Below are 11,835 nucleotides of genomic sequence, written 5' to 3'. Positions count from 1 at the left end.
GTTTGTGCATTTATATGTTTTTAATTCTAAATGACTTTGAACTTTAGTTTAAACCTTTTTAAAGGCTTCTTTCATTAATATCAGGCTCTTATAAAATCAAAACAAATTTTCAGAGTGTTAGGAGTGACCTGCGTTATAAAGTCCTTTTCAGGCCCATTTAACATTTAAATATAAAATAAAATAAACTTTTTATTTACTGTGGTCAGATCTGATGGGAAACATGTGCTCTTGATGTTTTTCCTGTTTGAAACATTTTATTACAGAAAACTCTCGTCTTCAAGTTTCACACATCATCATGGCACCAAGCCGCCAGGTCACCATTGAGTTTGAAAACCTCTCCTCCAGGTACAGGATGCCCGACCCGAGGTGAGTTCAGACTTCACTTCGAGGAGACGGGTTTCCAGCTTTTCATTTTTTCTGTGGCAATAAAGCAACAAAAGCAGTTTTCAGTCTTTGTGCTATGCTAGGCTAACAACATCCTGGACTGGATGCTCTAAATAATATATTGTTGTATGAATAGTTGGGGATCTTACATCATTCACATCAACACTGTGGTATTATTCAAGTATAAAAGCTATTCCTGTTTAACTGAAACTATGTAATGTGCATCATTTGGACATTTTAGTTTTTAGCTTTAAAAAGGTTGTTAAAAGGTTTTTTCTATTTGAAGAGTTAAGAATGAAAGCAGACATGACCTTCTCTGTGACTGTTGTATTTAAGGCCTGGTGTAACATGTAGACATTTTTTTTCCTCATCCGTTTCAAGAAGTGATCCCGTCCACAGACATCCGGTTCTCAAAAATATCTTCCAAGTTCTTCCACACAGAAAACTCAAAACACACTCAATGCAATCTTTAAATTTACAAAGTCGTCCATTCAGGCATCTGTGCTCGTCAACATAATGGGAGAGTAACTGTGTGTGTGTGTGTGTGTGTGTGTGTGTGTGTGTGTGTGTGTGTGTGTGTGTGTGTGTGTGTGTGTGTGTGTGTGTGTGTGTGTGTGTGTGTGTGTGTGTGTGTGTGTGTGAGAGAGAGAGCGGGTCCAGTTAGCAACGTTAGCACCACTGATCTCATGTAAACAAAAGCGAGGACAAACAGAGCGCAGTGCAAGAACAAAACTTGGTTTTTCATTGTTTACATCTTAAAAACTGTTTCTAAAAAAGTCTGAAGCCGTTTTACTAAAAGTCAGTTTTCAGTGTCTGAAAGGTGAAAACGCATCTAAACAATCCACCCGGCTATGTGTGGCCTGAGACTCTGACTTGTACTGACATGTTGTTTGTTTGTTTGTGTCACCAGTGCCTACCTGTACAGTGGATACTGTGTGTCTCCTTTGCCTCCGTTCCTCGACTCGTCTGATAACGACAGAGCTGTGTTCGCCAAGCATCAGAGCTCGATGTGGGGATGTGTCGGAGTCGTCACTTACGACCTGATGAGAAACTCCTCGGATGAATGTGATGGGAAAATGGCTCTCATGTTCTCGAACCCCAACAACTTTGTGTCGTTCTCTAACTGGTTTGCAGTGGGCGTGTTTGGCTGCGATACAAACTGTGATTACGCCCTTTACCATGAAATGTATTACGGGGATCAGAACGGGTTTGTCAGAGGTAAAGCCAAAGATTTGGACCTGACTTATAAAAGTCCATCTGTTGCCGTCAGCGCCACCATGTCAGACAGTTACACACCTGTCATCAAGGTGAAGGTGAGCGACTACTGAATGTTCAAGCAGCCTTCAAATCATCAGGCTGCTGACTTCATATAAAGATGGACGACATGTCTCTTTATATTCTCAGATTAAAGGTCAAAGGTCACTCAGACACTCACTGGGTCTACCTGTACAGGAAGTCAGACAAGGAAACGCAAAGATCTATTTAAAAATAAAACAATATGTGGATTCTATATTCCATCACTTTATCAACATGACGTCAAAACAGGCGCCGAGCAGGATCCCGATCATCGTTTTATCGTTCTTTATAAAGCGTCAAATTTCTCATTAAAACTAAAACTGTTCACAAAAATAAGAACTGGACATAAACTAGCATGAGGACTAACTTCTATTGGAGAAACCCTGAAACATTTCAAAGGGTAACACATGTGCCATCGGCTAACATTAAGAAGGCGGAGCTTATGAGCTATACTGCAGGCCATCAGTAGGGGGAGCTCCAACTGTTTTGGCTTCACTTTGGTGAGCTGTCATGTCATCCATCTTTTTATGCAGTTCATTCTTCAGACTTGTTTTTTTTTTTTCTCTCTCAATGTTTATTTTTAATTGAGTTTCTTCATCAGTTGGCCAACTGAGTACGGTGGCTCCAAGAGTTCAAAAAGCTGCCATGAAATGAAAAGGCTGATTAACTGCAACATCGAATTTGACTTGACACTTAAACCTTTTTTTCCTAGATAGAAAAAAAAGAAATAAAAATGTTGAAGTGTCAAACACAGTCTGCTGCTCTGGTCATGTGGTTTTTTCCCATCAGCCTACAGGTGTTGGTGTTTTTTGTTCATTAAACTTGAGCACAGCAAAGATGGAGTCATGAAGTCACACGTGCACGCGAGGACAAAATAACAAACCACTCATCTGATTGTATTTGTAAGGCAGCTCATTCATAACCAACCTGCTGCGCTCGTGAAGAGAGAATCAAGCAGGGAGGTTGCTGGTTTGAATCCCCGTCTGACCGCAGTCTCCCCATGCACGGCGTGCGTCCTCTCCGGCTTCCTCCAACAGTCCAATCACACGCTGGTTACCTGCTGACTCTGAACCGTCTGTAGGTGAGAATGTGGGTGTGGCTGTCTCTACATGTCAGCTCTGTGATTGGCTGAACACTCCCGCCTCTCGCCCAATGACAGCTGGGATGGCTCCAGCTGCTCGCGGCGCTGAAAGGGAAACGTTTATAGATAATGGATGGATGGAGGCGGATCCAAACAAACCAAGCAGAGCTGCACTTCAAGTTTGTAAGGCATCTTTATTGAAGCTGGTACCATATTTACAACAATACTCTGCTGATGGGTTGGACGACATTGTTAATGGATTACATTCAAAGGCCATTCACTCATCATACTGGGTTCAATAGAATCATGACCACAAAGGGACCGCTAATGTCTGAAAACCACCGACTAACTCCTGTATTAAAAATTCAAAGATTTAAATTTAATCAAGATATCTTATGAAAACATTTTATACACTGATATGAATGACTTAACGTCTGAAGAGAAAAAGGGTCTGACAGCGCCCTCTGCTGTCCAGTGTTGTGTTTCATTCAGGGTTGATCAAACCAGCGTGAGGACCGTCAGGGAGCGAGTCCAGCCGCAGCAGTCCGTCTGAAATCCTCTCCATCCGTCCACTCAGCTTGTGCATTGAAAGGCCAGGTTAGTTCAAACAACCGCTCGGTCTCCGTCAGAGGGGGCGTGGTCTAAATGAACAGCTGCATCTTGGCGGTGAAAACTGCTGCGCTTGTTTCAGGTCCGTCTGCGGAAAAACCTCCGGGTTTCGATTCAGGCTCAGCGGGCAGAGCGGAGAGAACCGGGAAGCGTCCTTCAGCCTTCTCTCACTTTGGCGGCGAGCGCGGCGTTCTCCTGTCGGATCGCCTTGTAGTCGTCCAGAATCCTCTCCAGGTTGGCCACCGTCTTGTTGCCGTTTTCCGTCTCGATCTGCGGACAAAGTTGAGAGGCGTGTCTGTGAGCGGCTCCACCCTCTCGTCTGTTACCATGACAACAACGACAGAGGTCCTCGGCACCAGATATGTGGTCATGTTTTTTTTTTAACAGCCGGTCTTTGAGTCACACAGGTGAAGGTTTTGAGTCCTACCTGCTCCTCCAGGTCTCGGATCTCCCTCAGGATTGTTCCGGTGTCCTCGATGGTTTGGATCAGCTGATTACAGTTCTACAGAGAAACGCAGGACTTTAGGATGATTCATAAATCACAGTGAGATGTTATGATGATGACGACAGGAGGACCTACTTCATGCAGGGCAGCCAGGTACTTGTAGGATTTGCGAACGGACTCGTCCTTTTTGGCGTCCTGGAAACGACAAGAATTCAGGTTATTTGTGAACGAACCTCGTGAGCACACAAACGCCGACCTCAGAGAGAAATCCCTCCCTCACTCGCTTAAGTACGATGAGCTGAGCTCGGCTGGACCCTCTTCAGAGGCGGAGCTAAGGAGAGAGTGCGGCGCTGCTCCATCTCGTCTGAACGTCGTCATGGAGACGACTTGGGGACCGGCGCCGCCAGTCCAATATCCGATACGTAAACTACATCAACACAGGACCCGATATGGATTCTGGATCGGATCTGCTGATCGAGTCCTGGAGATCATCCCGCTCTCTTTAAATCGAGGATCTTTGCAGCGTGCAGTTCATCTCTTCGTCTGAGGTCGACCTCCCAGATTTAACTTTAAAGCCTTTCACTTTTTCAGCTCAGCTATTTTTATAATCAGCTTGAAACTCCTCACAGGAGCTTTAAGAGACACAAACAAGCTGCTGCTTCCAAAAAGTAATTCAGTTGTGCGACGTAAACATCTTAAATTTATTTCTCTGAAACGGAAACAAAAGCAGCTCGATAAAAAAAAAAAAAAAAAAAAAAAAGGAAAAATAGAGATTTTTAAAAACGAACGTTACCTTAAAAACGAGCTCATCGGTCACAGCGAAGGTCCGGTCCAGTTTCCCCGTCAGGTTGTTGATTTCTTTCTGGAGTTCTTTAGTGTCTGATAAAATCTGAGGGGAGGTGAGCACAGTCTTTAAAGCTTGGAGACTTAATGACATGTCAGCAGGAGCAAAAGGAGAAAAATCTCGAGCGTACCTTAGTAATTTCCTCTTTCTGTTTCTTGATGTTGCCGACGATCTCGAGAATCCTCTGAGTGTACGCGGAGCGAGACGCGTCCTGAGGCAGATTTTCTAACTCTGTAACCTGCGAGAGAAACAGGAAGGAGACAGATGAGAAACATGTCGTCTTTCTGTCATCTCGGCTCGACACGAGTCCTCGTTAGCTGCTTCAGCTCGTTACCAGCTGTTTGTAGATCTCCTCCTTCTTCTTGGCCTCCTCCGTGGACACGCGGATTTTGTCGTGCAGAGACTTGATTTCTGTCAACTTCCTGGACGACTCGAGCTGCGGACAAATTTGAGACCGATGGTCAAAAAACAAAAAAAAACAAAAAAATGTACATCGTGTTGCAGAGCGTGTATAAAAAGATGGACGACGTGACAGCTCCCCAAAAGTAAAGACAAAACCTTCGGAGCTCCCTAAACTGACAGCCTGCAGTCTTAGGCTCCGCCCCTCCATGAAAACAGAAGGGAGACGAGCCGAACAATAAATCTAAACCCATCAAATAAATTTATACTGGTGCAACAAACATCCCGACACAGCCCACCGTCACCCACTGCACGTGACTTGACGAGAGCGTAACGGCGCAGACCGGACTGGCGGCTCCTCGTCTCCCTCATGAGGTCATAATGACACATTTAAAGGAAACAGCGGTCCACTGTTGAGTGAATAAACCTTCACGTGGCGTGCTCCTCTGATTCACTAAAGTTAACGAGGGACGAGCCACTGACCTTTCCATAACCCCAAGCGCCTGCTTCAAACTGACTGTGGACTGAAGCCGGCTTCGTGACCTTTAACCTTTCAGTTAAATTTGCCGCAGCATGACGTCCATCTTTATACACAGTCAATGATCTGATGCGTCACTCACATCCTGGTTACTGCAGATTTCTTTGAGCCTGCGATGCTCGTCGATGAGCGGCGCGCGGTGTTTCTCCCACTGAGCGGCCAGGTTCACCACGCGCTTGGCGCTGGCCTCCACCGTGGCCTTGAGGAAGAGGAAGAGACACGTTTAGGACTTCCTGCCGAGTTCAAAGACTGACCAGAGGACCACGTGGCTCCGCCCCCCTCACCTGAAGCTTCAGCAGGTTCTCGTCGGCCTCGGGCAGGAGGTCGATGGTTTTCTTCTTCACCTGCATCTTCTCCTCTTTTTCGGAGTTTCCCAGCTCTCTCTGCTTGATCTCATCCAACACCTGGAGCAAAGAAAAGATATGAAAGAGTTCAACCTGCAGCGCTCGAAAGAACAACAACACATCCGATGTCTTCCTCGTGTTCAGTCCACAGGAACGCAGCTTCTCCTACCTCCTGTCTGTTTGGACAGTAAGCGGGGCTGTGGGGAAGAATTTCCCCAAGGGCACAACAGAGTCAGTCAATTCATTCATTCATTCGACCAATGAGAGCACAGAGCAGCACGCGCAAAGGTCACGAGTCTTTAACACACAAAATGGCGAAGCTAAAGAGCGATGAAGGCGGCACGCTCGGAGACGGAGGAAAATGTTATCATTTTGGGACATTTTGTCTTCTTTGAAGGAAGGTAAGCCTTGACTCTGTGTGTGTGTGTGTGTGTGTGTGTGTGTGTGTGTGTGTGTGTGTGTGTGTTACCTGTGTATTAGTGACGGTCATGTGCTTCAGGTCTGCTGCCAGCTGGTCGACGTCACTGCAGAGCTGCTGGAACTGCTGCTGAAGAGAAGTCAGCTCCTCCTGCTGACGGAGCTGGATCTCACTCTCCGACTGAGGCCCAGTGGGGAGGGGGCTGGTTACTGGTGCCGCCTCCTGGAGGACACACACACACACACACACACACACACACACGCACACACACACACACACACACACAGTTAAAGAATCTTGCAGGGCGCTTTACCTGCAGACTCAGTCGTTTTGGACCTTGGCGCTCCTCACCTGTGTGAAGGTGAACTTCTGCGTGTGGGTGAAGTGCGTGCCCTTGGTCAGGACGTGGTCAGAGGGGGCGGAGCCTCTGAAGGCCTGCAGCAGCTCAGACAGATCAGACGTGGAGCAAGGACCACCAAAGGCACTTTCAGGAGAGGGCAGCGCGGCCGAGCGCAGCTGCTCCTCGATGCGTTTACGCAGCCGGGTCAGTTTCCTGGAGCGATACTCCTGATGGATAAGATCCAGATTAGTCTGAGAGATGGTCATGTGACCTGGTGCAGGTTTACACACATACTTCATCTAATCAAGAATACACAGATGTTTTAAAAAAAGCCGGGGATAGAGGTGTAGATTTGTCACCTGAGGTGTGAGGCGCGACAGGAGCCCCTGGCTGTTCCACTCGTTGTCCCACTCCTGAGCGGCGCTCAGCTCAGCCGTGTGCTGCTCCAGGATGGACGCCACCACAGAGGCATGATGGGAAGGCTGGGCGGTCACAGGAGGAAGAACGTCCCGCTGGTAGTCTCTCTCCTCTGAAATCACAGCGATCCACACAAACACCTCGTTTGTCCTGTCAGCCAATCAGCTCCCTTTACTCGACAAAACTTTTTTATGATCATGTTTCCTCAAACATAAAATACAGAACTTTTACAATTTCATCTCCATTTTTCTGAAACTGCTACGATGACTCGTAGGGGACGTTGTTAAATCCTCTCACCTTTCAGCTGCTTCTTCCCTGAAGCTTTCGGGCAGTGTGCTAAACTCAGCGGCTGGACGTGGAATCTGTGCAGTTCTCCCGGACTCTGAAAACAGGAACATCATTGATGCTGAGATGAACGCTGCAATGACATCATGAGAACTGGAAACTTCCAGATCCTGAAGCAGCTCTTTTTTTTTCTCGTCATTATTTGCTGATAACGTTCAACATTCAGTCACAGTTGAATCCAGTCTGCAGTGATTCGTAAACGCTTCGCTGCCAGGTGGAAAGTTTGAATCAAGGAAACATGACGGACATCGCAGCCTTCATCATCTTCATCATCATCATCATCGGTCTGTGTCTGACTGACACGACTCATTACGTCATGTACGAGAGGCAGCTCAGGTCAGTCCTGTCTGTCTTTCAGCTTGTGTTCCCTCCCTGAGTCGTTCTCAACGCACAAGAAGGAAAAACACCTCGATGAAGGCAGAGCGTCACTTTATGAAGTTGGTGTTCATTAAACTCTGTGAGGCTCGCCTCGCGCTGGCTGCGCAGCTGCACGTCCGTCCCGTCTCCATGACGACCCTCACGTTAAAGATGGTCCGCTCCCCGATCCGACACGGAGCACAGGGGGATGTGGGCGGACCGCACGCTGCAGCAAACGCTCTCTGCTCGATAAAAACTGTGATGTATGTATCGAGGCTATAGTCCCTCCCTTCCCGCACGTCTCTCCCTGATTTCCGCCTCTGTCCACTTTCCTCCCTCTATAGTAAAGGCAAAAAGCCTTCACACCACAAACTCAAACTTCCACCTCATGTTTACTTTTTGTGCTCGGATTGTTTTAAAGATGATTCTTGTCGTCGGTCTAAACGCGTCTCATTCCTGTTCATCGACTTCTCAAAGAATACAAACTTTAAGCAGATACATAAATGTTTACAGATGTGGTGAGTGTTTACTTGTGTTTCACAGTTCAGTGGCAGTCTGATGTTCGGAGGCAGCCAGGGAACAGACAGCTGGGCTTTGATAGCAGCAGCGATGGATCTCTGAAGGACCACCGATTTACCTGCAGGGAGAAAAAAAAAAACAGCTTCAAGTCGTCTCACAGATAAAACACGAACAATTAAGAGACATCAACTTTAGAAAGCAGGAAGCACCAACAAAAGCCTGGACTCAGAGCGCCACTTCCTTATTTCTGCAGAATGTTTGTTAATCATTTCCTGTCATGCATAATGTTTATGAGCCATTTTAACAGGATCCTGATAAAAACCCTCACGAAGCACCTTCGACTGTCTGTCTCTTGTTTTCTTAAATCGAAGACCTTTCAGCCTTCATGACATCACAAAGGGCAGTAGCCCCTCCCCTGATACATCCTCCAAACTACACGTCGGCCTTTAAATCGACCGTGATGTTTGTTTTTAATAAAACAGCACTCGATGTTTTTGACTCCAGCGTATCTTTCAAGGTCTCAGAGCAACAATAATTTGAGCTAAGATCCAGGATGACGCTAACTAACGCTAGCACACAAATAAAACAGGTAGGAGTAAATGCACAATGAGTCATTCTCTCCCTCTGAGGAGATACAAAACACACACACACACACACACACACACACACACACACACACACACACACACACACACACACACACACACACACACACACACACACACAGTTTGTGTACCTGTTGGCTGGTCTGAGGTCTCTGCACTTTCTCTGGGCAGTTTTTCCACCAGGAACATGAGCAGCGAGCGGATCTCCGGCTCGTTGCTGTACAGAAACGTCTGATAGCCGATCTCTCCTTTATAACCGACGTCCTGAAATCAAAACGTTTGACATGTTAGAGAAACAGCAGCTCGTAGTTATCCACATACACTATCCCTCGTCTCTTTAGGACCCTGTTACCCCCTGATGTGCTTTCTGATTGGCTTGTTTGCGATGTGTTTGGATTGTGTTTGTTTTTTATTTATTGAGGCAGCTGATGGCGTGCAGCACTTTGAGTCAACAACAAATCTCCCCGAAAGGGAAAATAGAGCGGAGGAGCGTATCGTGTCGAGTCGTGGAAGTCCAACTATCATGTGAATTACCAGAAGAGACGAAGAAGAAAGAGTCTCACTGGTTTTTAGAATGAATTAACATGTCTGATGCAAGGAAGGAATAACCAACTCCATCCATTCTTTTCATATATTTTATTTTTGGCATTTATGAAACAGGACAGCTGATGAGTTAAGGCACACTTTGCAAACCTAGGGGGGCGCCTAATATATTGGACACAGTCTTATGTAGGCCATAGCCTCAGTCCGTCTGTCTCTCCACTGTGCAGAAATGTCCTCCCAGCATTCCTTCTTCTGTCCCAGATAATAAACATGGAAAAACTCTAATTAAGCTTTAAAATCAAAGTTTACTTGAAACCCTTGAACACTGACCTGACAGGCCTGAGCGAGGCTCATCCCCACCCTGAAGCGGGCTGACATGCCTGGAGGGAGGGAGGTGGGCAGCCCGCCGCCCAGACCGGGGTCCATCACCCGGATACATCTGACCACCGCCTCCACGATCAGCTCACTGGTGAACTGTTTGACACTGTCCACCTGGTCGCTCACCTCCCTGCAGGGCACACACACAGACACACACACACACACACACACACACACACACACATATATATACACACACACACACACACACACACAGACACAGACACACACACAGTCATGTCTCTGGTCATATGATAACTGACAGAGATGCTAATCAACCAGGATTAGCACTGACACACAGCTGATCAATAATAAATCTTTATCTGTACTCACGTGCCGACTTGTTTGAGGGCGTGAATCAAAATGTTGTCCACTTCTTCCATCTTTTACTCCTGAAGGTTTTGCTGGCTGTCTGACAGGCGGATTTACTGTTAATTAACTCTCAGTTAGCTCATGTTAGTGAGGAGGTTTCCATGCTACACAGCTAGCTTCCATCTTCTGATAGCTAACTTAGGAGCTAGCCGTTGACAGCTAGCCTGACAGAAAGCATCGTAATAATCCGCTTCGTTCACGCTAACACGCTTTGTTCTAGAACAATCGAGTCCGCTACATCGCACGCGAGCTCAAACTGACCCGGGTTAGATGACACACTCTGAGGCCGACCCGGGTTAGATGACACAAACGTAACAAATCTGACATTTCTGTCTGGCTCACTGTGGAAACGAAGTAATGAGGGGGGGAAGTAGCGCGGGGGTTGATGGGAGGTGGAGTTCTCTCCTGAACGAAGAGTCGAGAGGAACGAATAGGGGACTGAGTGACGTGGAAATACACTTCCCAACATGCACCGCGAAGGACAGTCTCATGACCGGAAAAGTGCTGGATCGTTGGATGATGTTTGGTTGAGATATATTTATTATTTTACATCCTGAGGTTTTAGAAGTTCTGCTTCATTTACATTATTATTATTTACTTATAATTATTACTTGTTATTTACTTTGGTCAAAGTTACAAAATGTGAAATCCATTAAAGGGGACACATTATGAATGATCCACTTCTTCAGTGTTTTTGAACATTTATTTGGATGACCTGAGCGTGAAATAAATCCATCTAGTCCTTCTGTTTGTGCTCTGCTTAAGTCTCACCACACAGAGAGAAATGCTCCGTTTCAAACGTTCTCAGTTTGTGACATCACAAGTGGGATGCTGATAAGAAAGACTCCCCTGCCTTGGTGTCTCCACCCATGGACTCCACCCCCAGCCTAGAGATAAACCTTTACGCAGGTCCACCACATTTATTCTCACTAATGAAGGAGTGATGTCCAGAGCCATGGCTCTGGTGATGTCTATTGGGAAAACTCAGGGGGCGGGGCTTATTGCATTTAAAGGGACACACACCAAAACGGAGTGTTGTGAGAGAGCTGGTTTCTACAGGGACAGACAGACAGACAGACAGACAGACAGACAGACAGACAGACAGACAGACAGACAGACAGACAGACAGACAGACACACACATGCACAATATTCCCAATGTAAGGTCTTTTACTCGTGTGGTGTTGCTGCACATGTCGACATATAAAGCAAGTCTTAATTTGATGTCCTAGTGCCTCAAACGCTATCTTTGCATTGCCCAAAAATATTCTTTGAATAATTAAAAGCCCATCTGGTATTCACGCTTGTCCCAAAATAAAGACAGACGGGGTAAATAAATGGTAGATAAGAGGTAGATAAATACTTTATTCAGATTCAGGACTAATTTGTTAACACTTTCAGCTGTTGTTATTGTGAAGAAGAAGAAGAAGAAGAAGAAGATGATGATGATGATGATGATGATGCAAACGGTATCTCAAGTCCATAAAACAAGTTAAAGGTAAATGAATGTAAGATGTTACAGTTATAATATTTAGTATTTGTTTTCTTCATTTTTACTCTTACATTAAATGTTTAATAAAGTAAAAAGATGATGATGGTCCA

The 11,835-nt window shown here is 46.0% G+C and overlaps 2 protein-coding genes across 2 annotated transcripts; one reads left to right on the top strand and one right to left on the bottom strand.

The window, feature by feature from the left end:
• Window positions 1-286: 286 nt before the first annotated feature.
• On the top strand, window positions 287-2,288 carry LOC306834075 (uncharacterized protein). The gene is made up of 2 exons (XM_079359837.1): window positions 287-366; window positions 1,295-2,288. The coding sequence occupies exons 1-2, from the start codon at window positions 296-298 to the stop codon at window positions 1,710-1,712; spliced, it is 489 nt and encodes a 162-aa protein (XP_079215963.1). The 5' UTR covers window positions 287-295; the 3' UTR covers window positions 1,713-2,288.
• A 647-nt stretch (window positions 2,289-2,935) lies between these two features.
• Window positions 2,936-10,645, bottom strand: ccdc22 (CCC complex scaffolding subunit CCDC22). Its single transcript, XM_079360250.1, is given in 17 exon segments — window positions 2,936-3,531; window positions 3,533-3,640; window positions 3,798-3,872; window positions 3,951-4,010; window positions 4,609-4,704; window positions 4,790-4,897; window positions 4,994-5,095; window positions 5,679-5,795; window positions 5,881-6,000; window positions 6,410-6,580; window positions 6,710-6,925; window positions 7,058-7,227; window positions 7,413-7,497; window positions 8,348-8,454; window positions 9,073-9,205; window positions 9,815-9,992; window positions 10,196-10,645. Coding segments are annotated over 17 exon segments (2,025 nt in total). The 5' UTR covers window positions 10,246-10,645; the 3' UTR covers window positions 2,936-3,402.
• Window positions 10,646-11,835: the final 1,190 nt, after the last annotated feature.

This window comes from Symphodus melops (genome assembly GCF_947650265.1).
Source record: "Symphodus melops genome assembly, chromosome: 13".
Classification (NCBI taxonomy): domain Eukaryota; kingdom Metazoa; phylum Chordata; class Actinopteri; order Labriformes; family Labridae; genus Symphodus; species Symphodus melops.
The sequence above is the reverse complement of the archived record's forward strand: the minus strand, read 5'-3'. Positions and strand labels throughout refer to the sequence as shown.